General features: G+C 33.4%; 1 protein-coding gene across 1 annotated transcript in view; it reads left to right on the top strand.

The window, feature by feature from the left end:
- LOC119645045 overlaps positions 1 to 15,006 on the top strand; it is a 166,936-nt gene that overhangs the window by 146,164 nt on the left and 5,766 nt on the right. Inside the window, 2 exon segments of the mRNA XM_038044851.1 lie at positions 1,571 to 1,747; positions 7,702 to 7,740. Of these exon segments, the coding sequence (XP_037900779.1) occupies positions 1,571 to 1,747; positions 7,702 to 7,740 (216 nt within the window).

Below are 15,006 nucleotides of genomic sequence, written 5' to 3'. Positions count from 1 at the left end.
TGTCAAAAAGTCCCCGAGAGAGGGCTGCAAGTACCCCAAGAAATATTTCGTCATTTTGTTGAATGCAACAGTAATCTAGTAAGCAAATCTTTGGCGAATTATTCGACCTACTCGTATAAATGTCGATTGCGTGAAGAAAAATTTTGTTCAGACTGACATCACTTTTCATTTTTTACTTTCACAATTAACTGGAATAGTTGCGTAATGAATTTGAATAGTTTTTGTGTTAAAAAATGTAATAGAATCGATTAAGGCATTCTAAGAGAATCGATTAAGCAAACTTAATAAGAAGAGATCTAGTTCAGATTCTTATTAATTTGTGGTAAAAGAAAAGGAAATCTATCAATAATTCCATCAAAACATTCACGTTGAGCAACACTTGATCCACTTTTTGAGTACATTTTACAAATTTTTTTATGAGCATGTGTTTCGGCCAAACAATCCTAAGCCATTAGCCCCCCGCGCTATGTTCAAGATTCGATTCATATATATGGGGGGAGTCAACTGCAACTAAATTAAAATACGTTCTTTACTTCTTGACTACGTTAATATGTAAATGCTCTATTCTTCTAAAATGAACTTACTTGCATGGCATGAGAAGTTATACGCCTCTTTATTATACACGAGTGATGTGCATGTGTTTCAGGAGGATCACAAATTCTGGCACCAAGATTGGGAATCGTGCATTGGAAATATTATTAGGAATCCGGCTATTCTTGACTATCGTGATAATTTCAACCAAATTATTAATGTCTATCTGTCAGTTCGTCGATTTATTATGGGGTATATAGGATTTAAAAACCTCAAACTTATAAGAGATGCGAAGGTACGCAGAATTTGGTGTAAAGCATTATTTTGATATGTGTGTCAATAAAGACATTGTCAGTAAGTCAATTAACTTAATATAGTGGGTATCGAAGATTCGGTCCGAAATTAAAGTAATTTTCTTGCCTTTTTTTCTTGTTTTCATGTTCGCAAAATTAATTAGCAATATTCGTAGTAAGCGCTTTTTTTTTTCTTCCAGTAAAACTTTCATAGAAGAGAAAAAGACAGAGAGAAAATTTTCATTAAAAAAGAAATTTCTAGAAATTTTTGCCGGAAATGCCCAACATGGTAAATTAGTTTAATAAATCGTACAAAAAAAAAAAAAAAAAAAACAACAAAAATTATAATAAAAATTTTAAGAAATATTTTTTTATAATTTCGCTGGGCAAATATAGAAACAAAAATAAGCATTTTTTTTAAAGAGAAAGAAAAATGTTTAATTAAAGCTGCTACTCAGTGTTTTATAATAATTCGTTAGATACTTTATCACAAGCACTGGTGTCTCTTTCGTTTCGACTTTCCTAACAACAAAAAGAAGTAAACATTTAAAAAAATAAATAAATAAATAAATAAAAAAGAAAATTTTTCCTTTTTAATCCTTTTTCAACATCATTACGTTTTCTTTGTTAAATTCTTTGTTACTTACTCTTCTATATTTTTTTTTTTTTATTTTCTCCTCTTTTTTGGTTTTTTTTTTTTTTTTTTTTTTTGTTTTTCTTCTTCTTTTTTTTTTAATATTATTTAGCATGAAGTTCCTCATGGCAAGCATGCCTAAATTCTGGTGAAACAACCCAAAGGCAATTTAGTCTGGATATCTACACAGGATATGACCACAAAAAAGATTGCACCGCTTACCATTAGTGAGAAAGATAAAAAATTCGAGCCGCGTTTAAAAACCTGGAAGGACTGCGATCATATACAGGTACGTAAAAGTACACACCAAGACTGAAATGAAATATATTATTACTTGCGCTCCTGTTTCACACATATATTCATTCTTTCGTAGATAAAATCGTTAGTCAGCTTATGTTAACTAAATATATATATATATATATATATATATATCAGGGGGGGTGTGAGTATTATATTTTGGCAATGGTTTGGTGTTTGTGAAAATTAATTTCTATATTATCTCGGGTAATCGCGTTCGTTTGTCTGGTTGAGCTTTTTTTGCCGTTGTTGCTGTTTTCGCTTTTGGTTTTAAGGTATTCATACAAACATACATGATGCAACAACGATCTGTAAACCACTAAGCCGCTTTAACAGATGATATCACACTGAATGTTATGTAACATGTGAGAAAAACAAAATAAATGAAAATGACAACAACAACAACAACAACGAGAATGAGAATGAGAACGACAACGACAGCGACAGCAAAGACAACGTTTGTTTTTACGCATTTGCCGTGAGCTCACTTAACAAAAAGAGGATTTTGCAGCCTTTAGTGGTATTCAGTTTTCGGCTTAAATAAAAACATTTGAATTTATGGCTTAGCCTTTTTTTTTGTTTTTGTTTTTTCAATAAATAAAAAACAACATTTATGAAAAAAATTGAAATAATAATAATATGTAAATAGCTGCAATAACTTTTGTTAACATTATATTAAAATGGACCTTTGAACATATGGTCCGTTATGGTTATCATTCTAAGCGGGATTATACGGATTATTTCTTTAACAAATAATTTACAGTGAAATCTGCATTAATTGCGACTCTTTAATAGTGAAAAAATCTACGTATTAGTTTGGGGAAAAAGAAATCCATTATTTTTTCGGTAAATGGCTGCACTGATACATTTCTCGTAAAGTATCGATCAAACAATTTCAGATTTATGCTCGTTGGAAAGGTGAAATTTCGCAGTAAAAAAAATTCTTTTGCTGTTTTTTGTTCAGTTGTGAGTTACAGCGTGTTACAAATGGAAGTGAACAAAAAGAAAATTCGGTACATTTTACAGTTTTTCTTTGACAAAGGCGAGAATGCAAGCCAGGCGGCTAAAATTGTGAATGGTGTTTATGGTTCCGATACGGTAACAGCCAATTATGTGCAATTTTGGTTTCGTAGATTCCGTTCAGGAATTTTTGATGTTAAAGATGCACCTCGCACAGGTAGGCCGGTCGTCGAAAATGTCGATAAAATCGGGGAAATGATCAAAGTTGACCGGCATGTTCGCAGTCGTAACATCGCCCAGGAGCTAAAAATCGACCATAAAACAGTTTTAAACCATTTACACAAAGCTGGATTCAAAAAGAAGCTCGATGTTTGGGTGCCACACCAATTAACAGAAAAAAACATGAGGGATCGAATTTCCATCTGCGAAGCCTTGGCCAAACGGAATGAGATAGACCCATTTCTTAAACGGATGGTGACTGGAGATGAGAAATGGATCACATACGATAACCCTATGCGAAAACGATCGTGGTCAAAGAGCGGTGAAGCACCTCAAACGGCCAGGAAGGTTTTGCTACGCATTTGGTGGGGGGACTGGAAGGGGATTATTTATTATGAGTTGCTTCCATATGGCCAAACGCTAAATTCTGATCTCTACTGTCAACAACTGGACCGTTTGAAGATAGCGATTGACCAGAAACGGCCAGAATTGGCCAACAGGAGAGGTGTCGTGTTCCACCAGCACAACGCTAGGCCACACACATCTACAGTGACTCGCCAGAAACTTCGGGAGCTTGGTTGGGAAGTTTTAATGCATCCGCCATACAGTCCGGACTTGGCACCAAGCGATTATCATCTTTTTCTTGCATTGCAAAATTTCTTTAATGATAAAAAATTGGAATCTAGGGAGGATTGTGAAAATCGACTACTAGAGTTTTTCGCAAATAGAGACCAGGACTTCTATGAGAGAGGCATTTTGAAGTTACCTTTAAAATGGCAACAAATCGTACAACAAAACGGTGCATATTTGACCCAAATCGGACAATCCGAAGCATGTTAAATAAAGTCCTGAAGTTCATATAAAAATAATGGATTTCTTTTTCCCCAAACTAATAATAATATTTACATAATTCCAGAAGAGCTTCTACCTGAACGCGGCGTCCAAGTGCTTCCAAGCATAAAAGTAATTATGGACCAAAAAAAAAGCTCGTAAAACGTAGATTCATTTTTTCCTCAAACATGAAAAAACACAATCATTCACATATATTATTTATGAGAAACATTTTGTTTTCGCTAACAATTTTGAACAACAATCTATAGAAATGACTTTCTTTAGCCTTATTTAGCTTAAATCCCTTAAAATAATCGTAATCTTTGAATGTCAACGAATTCCTGATGGAATATGAAACAACACACTCTCTAAAATATAACTAGAAACTTATATTCGAATATTTCTCTTATCAATATCAACAAATCGGTTCATATATCCGACTAAATATTAAAAACGAGTTAACTATGTTCCCATTTTTGCTGAAATATTCCTTTAAAATTGGCCACCACTTGCTTTAGAGCGTTAAGCAGTAATGTTCTTAATTTTTTACAATTAAATGCAAGATTTTTTTGCTTTGAAATCTGACTTATATAAGATAAATAACGTGTACGATGCTAGCAGCAGTACAATGGGCGAATCAATATTAATTTACGTTCGATCTTATAATGAAATTTCTTAAATAAGTTCAGGAAGGATATTAACGAATTCGATCCAAATCGAACGTAACTTATTTCTTATTAATTCGCGCAATAATCTTAATGGGGCTCCATAAATAGCGATTTTATGAAGACTATTATTCAATATACATCATATGTAATACTGTGTTCAATAAAAGATACCGTATATGAGCTAATAGTTTCAATACCTCGTATACGATACAATATGGTGTTTGCGTTGCAACATTTCTTGTACGTTAAGGTGTGTGTGTCGTCATACGATGCAGTACATACTGAATGATACCAAAACTATTAGAGGCAATACGATATATAGACGATACAATATATTGTATATCATGCGATATGTCGTACGCGACACGCTTTGTTGTGTACGCTACAATATATCGTAAGCGATATCTTGTATACGATAAAATATATCGTGGACAATACAGTATATCATAGATGACATAATACGTTATGGACGAAATGATATCTCGCGTAGGATACGATTTTTCATATTCGACATTGTATATCTTATATCATGTATATCATACTATATGTTGTTAGTCTAAGAATAGGCTGAAAATAAAAATTTACTAAATATGAAGAATTCATCACAATTTTCTTTGAGTACTTTTACAAGCGTTACCAGACGCATCTTGGGCGCAGCTAAGGGAATTTCAAACTAATGCAATCTAACATTTCCATCCTGCTTATCTTATCTTACTAATGTCAAAGAACATTCTCGCGTTTTAATGTATGCTGACGGCATTAAACTTATCTTATAGATCGCGTGATAGTCAAGCCCACGTCTATCCTCAAGAAGACCTCGACCATTTTTATAAATGTATATTTAATTACCCTAAATATTAACAAACGTAAGTAGATGCTTTCTACTTGGTCCAATGCTTTCAATACAACAAATAAAATCAATAATATTCATATTGATAAATCAGCTTCAAATTACTGACCCCGGAGTCCGGTTTGATAACAAACTGTCTTTCATTGCACATACAAAAGATTACCGTCAATAAGGCACAAATCCCATTGGGCTTTATCAAGCGCTGAGCCAAAAAACTTCGTGATCCTTACACTACTAGATTGCTGTATATCTCGCTAGCGAAAACTGTACTGGAATACTGTTCGATTATCTGGCATTCATAATGTCAAATGATCTTTACCGTAAACAGACCGTTAAGTTTGTAGAAGCACGGTTCCCGCGGTTTTTTGCCTAGGAATATCCTTTCCACCATATAGCAATCGTTTCGCGCTTATTATGCTGCCAACTCTTGAAAGTAGACGAGTCATGCTCAATGTGTGCGTCTGTTGTTCATAAGCTTCTGACTGGCATACCGAGTACTTCACAACAAACTGTGGCTTCGGATCCCATCCAAGGATTGTGAAAACAATATAATGCAACCTATAAATTGATCGTCTTTGGCATGAATACTTCTACCATAAAGTCGCAGATTATTAAACACTTGAACACTGTGCAATGACAAGCTTTTTTCGCCCCCGTTGCTGATCGACAGTTTTTCAAATTTTTATTTTTACGACTAAATTTATGAAGTCCGTAATGTTTGACTGTATGATAGTTGTATTGGTTGAAGTGCACTTTGTAACTAAAAAAAATAAACAACGATTAAAATAGCGCTTATCTGTTTTGCGGAGTAAGTACTGAGCACGCTATATGCTAAGCAAACGCTATTTTTTTTTTTTTTTTTTGCTTTCATTAGATCGGGAATATTATTTCGATCAAGAAATTGAATTAAACTTTTTATCGTATTTTTGAGAGGATTGCTTAGGAGTTTTTGAAGAATGAGGCAAACCGCTTGAACTGTCACATAACGTTGCTTTCTTTAATGTATTTAATTATTGACAGCATGGAAGCTTTGGAAGCGCACCGCTATGATCATTCTTACCAACATCCTTAACATTGTTATTAAATAAAAACAATATTTTTCAAATAACATTTTGTTTAAATAAATTAAAAGCTAGAATATACATTTTTTTTCGGTTCCATTTTATATAAGTGTACATACTTACCTACATACAACGCTTGGCGCGTTTGGTAAAAATCGAATTAGTTACGTATTAAAATATTAAATGACATAAACATTCACGGACTGGATACAAAGTCACTTATAAAATGAAACTTAAATTAAAAATTATTTAAAACAAGTAAAAGCGCTATAGTGGGCAGCGACCCACCCTTAATAAGTACCCTATACCATCCCACAATAATTCATAAATGACAATTGAAAATCAAACGTTATAGGGGAAGGGGATCGGAAAAGTGATCCGATCCGAACAATTTTCAATAGAGTTTGTCCTCGAGCTAAACAACTTCATCAAGACATCTTCAATATTGCACACTTTAAGTTGAGTACGAGAAGACGAGACTGACAGACGGACAGACAGACAGAGAAACTTATCATTTTAAATCATTTCGGCATCGACCCACCCTTAATAAGTACCCTATACCATCCCACAATTATTCATATAATGACGATTGAAAATCAAACGTTATAGGGGAAGGGGATCGGAAAAGTGATCCGATCCAAACAATTTTCAATAGAGTTTGTCCTCGAGCTAAACAACTTCGTCAAGACATCTTCAGTATTGTACACTTTAAGTTGAGTACGAGAAGACGAGACTGATAGACGGACAGACAGGCAGAGAAACTTATCATTTTAAATCATTTCGGCATCGACCCACCCTTAATAAGTACCCTATACCATCCCACAATTATTCATAGAATGACGATTGAACGTTATAGGGGAAAGGGATCGGAAAAGTGATCCGATCCGAACAAGTTTCAATAGAGTTTGTCCTCGAGCTAAACAACTTCATCAAGACATCTTCAATATTGCACACTTTAAGTTGAGTACGAGAAGACGAGACTGACAGACGGACAGACAGACAGAGAAACTTATCATTTTAAATCATTTCGGCATCGATACGTATAGCAAGGCTTTCTGAGTGCTGAGTGCTGAGTGCTGAGTGCTTTGTGCTGAGTGCTACACCTGTGCAAACTTGATATACCCTTAAACCCGAAATTGTGTGTAGGATATAAAAAGCTTCACTTTTAATATAACTTTTTTTTTTTTTTTGTTCTTTCTCTATTACAAAGCTTTAAATGATCAACCAACCTTTCCTTCATACAATTCTATTCGATTTTTTCATCTAGCAAAAAAAAAAAAAATAAATAAATAAAAAAATATTAATAATAAAAACTTAAAAAAAGAAAAATATACTAAAATTGATTTACTTTCTTTAGGATATATCTTCTTCTTCGCATTATAAAAGGAAATCAACGGTAATTATATCGAAAATTTATTCACAATAAAACTGCAGTATTTTACAAAAACAGTTAAGCAAAACTTATTCTATTTGTATACCCATCACTAGATAGAGCTTGAAAGCGTTATAGTTTTGAATCATTAAAAACAGGAAAGGAAATAAATTTTGGGCGCTAAAACTTAAATTATAATAATCAAACTTTCTGCGTCCATAGATCGATCCGTCTAATTGCTTGTATTTACAAAATTCTTCTCCATAAGCTTAAGTGCTAGGAGTGCTATAAACTATGCCCGGTGGGGCATGGTATATATATAAAAAAATTTCTCATTTATTTTATTTCACAAATATTACATAAGCACAACGGTATGTATTTCGGTTCATTTGTTTTTTGTTTGATTAAAGTAATCAAAAAAAAAAAAATAATAATTTGAAAATTTATTAGAGACCTTAAGCTTTCAACGAAAAATGTAACGTTCTCTATCTTATGTGACACGTATCATTAATTATATAAGAAGAAATTCACCATTGCAATTGCAAATATTCATACAAAATGCACATGCACATACACATACATATACACGCATACGCATACGCATACGCATACGCACACGCATACACAGATACATTTCAAAAGCCATAAATTAAACCCTTTTAGTATCAAATAATGGCATAAGAAGATATGCACCTAAGCACAGACATATATATGTACGCATACATGAATTTGTAGCCATTAAAGCACATTAACACAAATAATAACGGATACTAACATAGTTCTACATTATATGAACGAATGAAGGAATAGATTAGTTGAAGAAATGCTTAATTCGTATGTACACGTGTTTGTAACATATTTTGCACTTCGATTAATAGTTTACTAAAATGTTATTAATGCCATTAGCATATATAACGTTTTCATATCCTGAGAAAATTATTAATGTATGTATGTATGTGTAGCGAGGGTATATATTGAAACTAGTAAGCAAACTTAATGATGGTTATCTATCTATCCTTTAAGCTTTTTTTCAATTTTTTTTCACTTTTCTCCATTTTTTTTTTTTTTTTCCATTTAATTAAATTTAATAGAAACTTGAAATATTTGCACAAAAAGGAAAAATTTTTACGGAAAAATTATCCTTAAATGTTATGCATAAGCATTTATAGCAACACTGATTGAAAACAAATGTATACGTTCGTGGTGTGTGCGTGCGTGCGTGCGTGCGTGCGTGCGTGCGTGCGTGCATGCGTGCGTTTATGTTTATGTGTTTATATGTCTTTATATTTGTTGTTTTTGTTTTTGTTTTTGTTTTTGTATCACTTGGGAAACCTAATACCAGCTAATGGCTGTATATGAATTAAACGATCCATCCTCATCGTCATAATCATCCATCCTTATGTTCACCATGAATAACAAACGTTAGATTATATACATATTACGGTTTTAGCTGCTTAATGCTGCTGTTGCCGCTATTCCTGCTTCATTCTCGCTACTCATCTATAAAACATTTACTTTGCTTACTCTATATAATCTGCACTTTAAGTACACTTTACTCAGATCTCTGTTTTCAGACGACGCATGAAGACCAGAGAAAAAAAAAAGTAAATAAAACAAGCTTTACTAACAATTTTTCATCCTGGATTTTAAATGGACATAGGAAGGCTTAGTGCATTTTAAATTCTCCCTGTTTGGTTTTAGCAAAACAAAAAAAATAAAAAAAAAACCTAGCGGAAGAAAGCCGAGGAATACGAAATCTCTTATAGTTTGGCCACATTGGTGGTTTTTAACCTCGGTCCTTTTGTGCTTAACACAAATCATTTTGATGGTCAAGGAAATGTGAATACGGTATTTAACCGCAAATTAGTGACACATGCTGGAAGCATAAATGAAAAATTATTTTATTTTTTAAATGACAGAGACCCAGCTAAAAACACATACATATCCTTTGTGCCTTTTAAAATTCAACAACTCTACGCTAGACGATATGAAATGAATAGTTGGCACGCATACCGTAATAATGCGTTTGATTTATTGCGGCATGATTTTAAGCTACTTACTGATGGTTCATAGATAGCGAGACAATGAATATTTAACCCTGATGCAAAATCATTTTAAATTAAATGCAAAATCTAAACGAAATAATTTGCAGCCTATTGGTATACTTTACCTGCAAATCCGTTCATAAGTAATTGGTTAATATTTATTTAAAAAAACCAAATCTCATGCAATGCCGCTAATCGCCGCCACGAACACAATAAACGAAGATATTCGTATCTAAGATGAAATTAAACAAATATTTAATTGTCGATCCCATAATTAGGTTAAAATTCGCAGATAGCTGTACAGGTACATGCTTGGCCCTTTTTCTTAGAAAGTTACAAATCACAAGTAATTGTATATAATTATGATACATGTAATATACAATATATCAAATCGCTTCGAATGTTACATAACCTAGGTAAGGGTAAATTCTTGCCTTCATGTTTGCCTAAAGAATACAAAAGCTAGTGACAACGCTGTAGGGAACCATGGCTCAACGTAAAATATATTACACCATCTTACCGGTATTCGTATAACGATTTCTATCAAAATAAGTTCGTATAAGGGAATGGCTCGAAAATCATTTCAACAGCATTCGTCTTTGAACTGAAACATGTCAGTGCACAAAATTTCGCCAAATTTTCTCAAAAAAATGCAAAATATCTACGTAGTAAAGAATTGTTTCTTATAGAATGCTTTGCAGAATCGTTATATTATCATAATCGACATATAAGATGTGTCTTTTCTTATCTTATGGACTTGGAAATGCAACACACCTATCTCGTTCGACGTGTTAGCGCAAAACGATCACAATAGTCATTGTTGGAAGAGTTTTTTTTTTTTTTCGAGATCAAAGTCAGAATCCAGAATTCGTTCTTTATTGTGAAAATTTTACGTTCCTTTGTGCTAAAATTACTCGCTTTCTTATTTCTATTGTTTAGATTTTAGCTAAGTCATTTATAAAAAGACACACACTATTTCGTTGCTTTTCCTTTCCACACTCTCACTGCTCGATATTTACTAATCTTAGATAATTACTCGTGTACGCTACGTTAGATACACTATAACGTAGACGGACAGACAGACACGTTTAAATTCATTTAGAAAATTTTTCTGAATCATTCTAACGATTCTATCTTAAGTTCTCCTATATATTTTGCATATATTCGCACAAACTCATTATCATCGCCTAGCTAGCGTAGCTAGGTAGAGTACCAACATATCGTTTCTCCTAATTATAATCTTAGTAATTTTGCTGCTTCTTCTTTTAATTACGGGCGCATTTATCTCTATCTCTAAAGCCAAAGAGCTTGACATCACATTTACAAACATTTACATGTACAAATGTTACAAATGTGATAAAGGGCTGCTTCAACGCCATATCGAATTAAATTTTATGCTGAGAGTTTTTTTTTTATAGCCTTCGCTATGATAGGAATGATAAGAATGAGAGAAGTACTCGTTGCTTACCAAATTATTAATCGTTTTTTCTCCAACTAATAAAAGTAACGAATGCGAACGCTATCGTTATTCAGGCTCTTCATGATTTAACTTAATTGTTCTCTTAAGCGGCGGGAAAAGAAAGTTATCTGATTTGAAGATATTATAATGCCTTGTCCCGATTATTCACGAATTACGAAATTCATGCTACAATTCCGTGCATAGACGGAAGCCTAAGAAACGCTTTATCTTTCACTGTCGCTGGCACAAATTTGCGAAATGATCGTAATTCGTTTAAAGCAATGCCGTCGGCCGTCATAATAATATGAAAATTTTTAATTCTTTCATGATCGTAAAAATTTGTTGAAGGAAGTCGTAGAATTTACAAACACTCACGAACATAAGCAGTCAGTTAAGTAAGCAACATTTGTTTATGCGAAATCTCAGTTAAATTTTTTTTAAAAATTTACTCTAAAATTTGCTCTCATTGAAATATTATTGATTCCTGGATTGATTTAAGCATCGATCTTTTTAGCTATGAAACAGATCGTAACATTTTGATACTCCTTGGCAAACAAATTTGTCATTCCGTTTGTAGCATCTAAAAGTGCGCAAACGCAAATCCCTTAAAGTGTAGTTTTTTCTTTTCCCCAGGCTGCATACATATTGTGCGTCAATCTCTTGGTAAGCAAATTATTGGCCCATAATCGTCGTAGTTAATTTCTTACTTTAAAAAATCAAGCATTTCTTCACTAATTCCCTCTCTTAGCATCAATAAGCAATGCCAATACTTGTAGAGAGGGAGAGAGAGCGAGAGTGAGAGAGAGAGAGAGAGAGGGGAGGGAGAAAAACACAAAAAATTGTAGAAAATAACCCTAAAGTACTAACTAAAGTAGAAACTGAAAAAGAAAAATTAAAAAAAAAAAAAAAAAAGGTTATTCAACTGCATAGCAAACAGGAAAGAAAAACTCGCCCACATAAAAAGTTCGCACAGCATATATTTAGCTAACCATCACATTGTATGCAATCACAGGGCAGTTATTCCGACTCGCACTCGGACGCATTCACAAATGTATTGAATGTCTAATGCTTTTGTGAACAATTTTGCTTGAAAAATATTCTCTATATAGCTGGGAGTCTCTGTCTCTGTCTCTTTTTCAATGTTATTGTCTTACTACTACTACTACTGCCGATGTTGTTCTTATTGTTGTTGCCCACAAGTGTGAATAATCACACTTGATACATACGCACATATTTGGTATATACGGTCAGCATATAAAAACTTGAATACTTTTTGTCTTTCATAGTTTTACTTATTCAGATTACATAAATTTGTTACCATTGTTGCTGCTATATGTATATATAGATTTCTAAATACACACAACATACACACATACACACACACACACACACACACACACACACACACACACACACACACACGCACACACACACACACGCATATACCTATATAAAGAAACATATGCAGACATACTTAGCCATATATATGGTATACACAAATGTATGCAAGTATGTGTATATATATATGTAAATAAGGGCAAGAACGTTTTTCGAATATTAAACATTGTAGTTTTGAATTTTCTGCAAATTACGATTTATTGCAGTTCGAGATTTGTGGTCAATATTTTACAAAAGTACGGTTCAAATAAAATTATAAAATAGCATAAGCTGTCAGATGTGGTGTGGAGGGGGGGAACAGACAAGTGAAGATGAAAAATGAAAAATTGACGAAAAATATTAATATCTTTAAAGAATTTAAATGTTAAGCAATAAACAAATTCTTTTATTCTTATCGCGTAATAACTTTTATCCCTCGCCTGTCAACGTCGTTGCGGAATAACAGCAGCGAAGCGGCAAAGAAATCAAAATTTATAGAAGAACCTTCCTTATGCACCTATAATACAACGACCAACGAACTGCCCAACGTAATTAAGCGACATATGCTTTTACGAATTTATTGCTGCAACGCCTTGCCAGCCATGTATCTCTTAATTGATGATCAAAACTCATCTAAATATGTCAGCTACATACGCCAGCGACCTGCATCAATGTAAGAAATGTGTAGTGCACGTGCACCTTATCTTACGTAGTGAAAGGAAATTTGACAAAGATGCCATGTTTCTTAAGGAGTTAACACCGCACTATGGCAAAAAGGTATTTCTGGCCACTTTTTCGGGGTTGAAGGAAAGTTAGTGGGGGTAACAATATTCGGAAAGATTATTAAGCGTATACTTAATAATTTAAAAAATAAAACAAAAATTATTTTTTCGAGGAATTTTTTAGAGGAAAACTGATAACGCTTCTCGCGACGCGACTTTAGGTGAAAATATTGTGCGGCCAAAGCTTTTTTGATGCGAACTTTAATCAAAAAAAACCAAACATGTTCATAACTATTATGTGGTCGGCGAGCGGCTGAGTAAAAAGAAAACAATACTTCAGTTTTCGTTGTATGAGAGGGGGTTCAGAAATTGCCTCAGTCGGTGTAAAGTCTTCTTATTAATTTAAAAAAATGTTGAAATATTATTACTTAGCCCCTTTTGTCGGGAAATTTTCTCCCATATAACGACTTTTCACAATAGGACGTTATATGAGGAGTGGCTGGAAAAGTGGGCCGATTCGGACTATATGTTCGTCCTTGTTTAACCCAACACGTCCAGGTGCCAAATTTCATCAAAATATTTTAAAAAATTTGCGACCTATAGTTTGAAGGAAGAAAAACAAAATGGTCTGACGGACAAAAAAGATTAAAAGTGATTTTAAAACGATCATTATTATAAGAAATGAGTTTATCTTAAACCCTTCTTGGTGTTATATACATCCAAACAAACTAACTGCACCCTGCACCCTGCACCCTGCACCCTGCACCACCATATGTGGCGTAGGCTGTAATTATGTTGAGCACGCATTTGGGAATAACAAAATCAATTCCGCTCCGTCGCCTTGCGATTAACACAACACTTACAACGTTAATCATCGAGATATACATTTCTTTCTTACGTAGATTTTTGTAAAGGTATTAGTAGTGCATTACCAGTTGAAGTAAAAGTTTTAAATGTCTAACTGACATTTCAGCATTTGGTGAACTTTTACAATTCGCATCCTTCGATAGACAAAGGAAGGCGATTAAGTCATTTGAAAATTTTAACGCAATCACAATGCTAATGTATTATTATGTAATATAATTGTTATTGAAAAGTTTTTATGCCCTACACTGCTTATTTATATTACTGCAACTGTAACTGCAAGTTTAGCTAACTTAAGCCGTTGCAATGTGATGTCAGTTGAGTTAGCTTGATTTGATTTCAGTTAACCTACTCGAATATAGAAAAAGATAATATGACTTAAATATAAGGATAAGAGTATGAGGATAATGCGAGATTTGTATATATAATAAAAGCCATAGAGGAGTTTGTTGCCTAAGGTGTTATATATTGTAACTAATTCAACTAATTTTTTCGTTGTTAGTTAGTTAACGACGTCGTTAAACTTATTAATTTTGCATATAATATATCTGCACTCCAATTCCTTTTATTTGATACCCACATCGACGGGATCGTGGAGCAAAAGTTACCCCATCACATTTTAACCTCGACGATGTTTAACTTGGAATCAAGGCACATAGCTTGTTGCGTTTCACTCTCTCCCAGTCCTTTTATTTTATTCCCGTTTCGATAATACTGCTAAAATAAAACGAGTCCTCCAATTCGTGGAGTCAAACACATTGTCAAACCGATAATATACCTTCACGTGAAGTATGTACGAAACAATTTTCAACATTCTATCCTA

Source organism: Glossina fuscipes, unplaced genomic scaffold (assembly GCF_014805625.2).
Source record: "Glossina fuscipes isolate IAEA_lab_2018 unplaced genomic scaffold, Yale_Gfus_2 1, whole genome shotgun sequence".
Lineage (NCBI taxonomy): Eukaryota > Metazoa > Arthropoda > Insecta > Diptera > Glossinidae > Glossina > Glossina fuscipes.
This window is presented reverse-complemented; position numbering and strand designations above follow the sequence as displayed.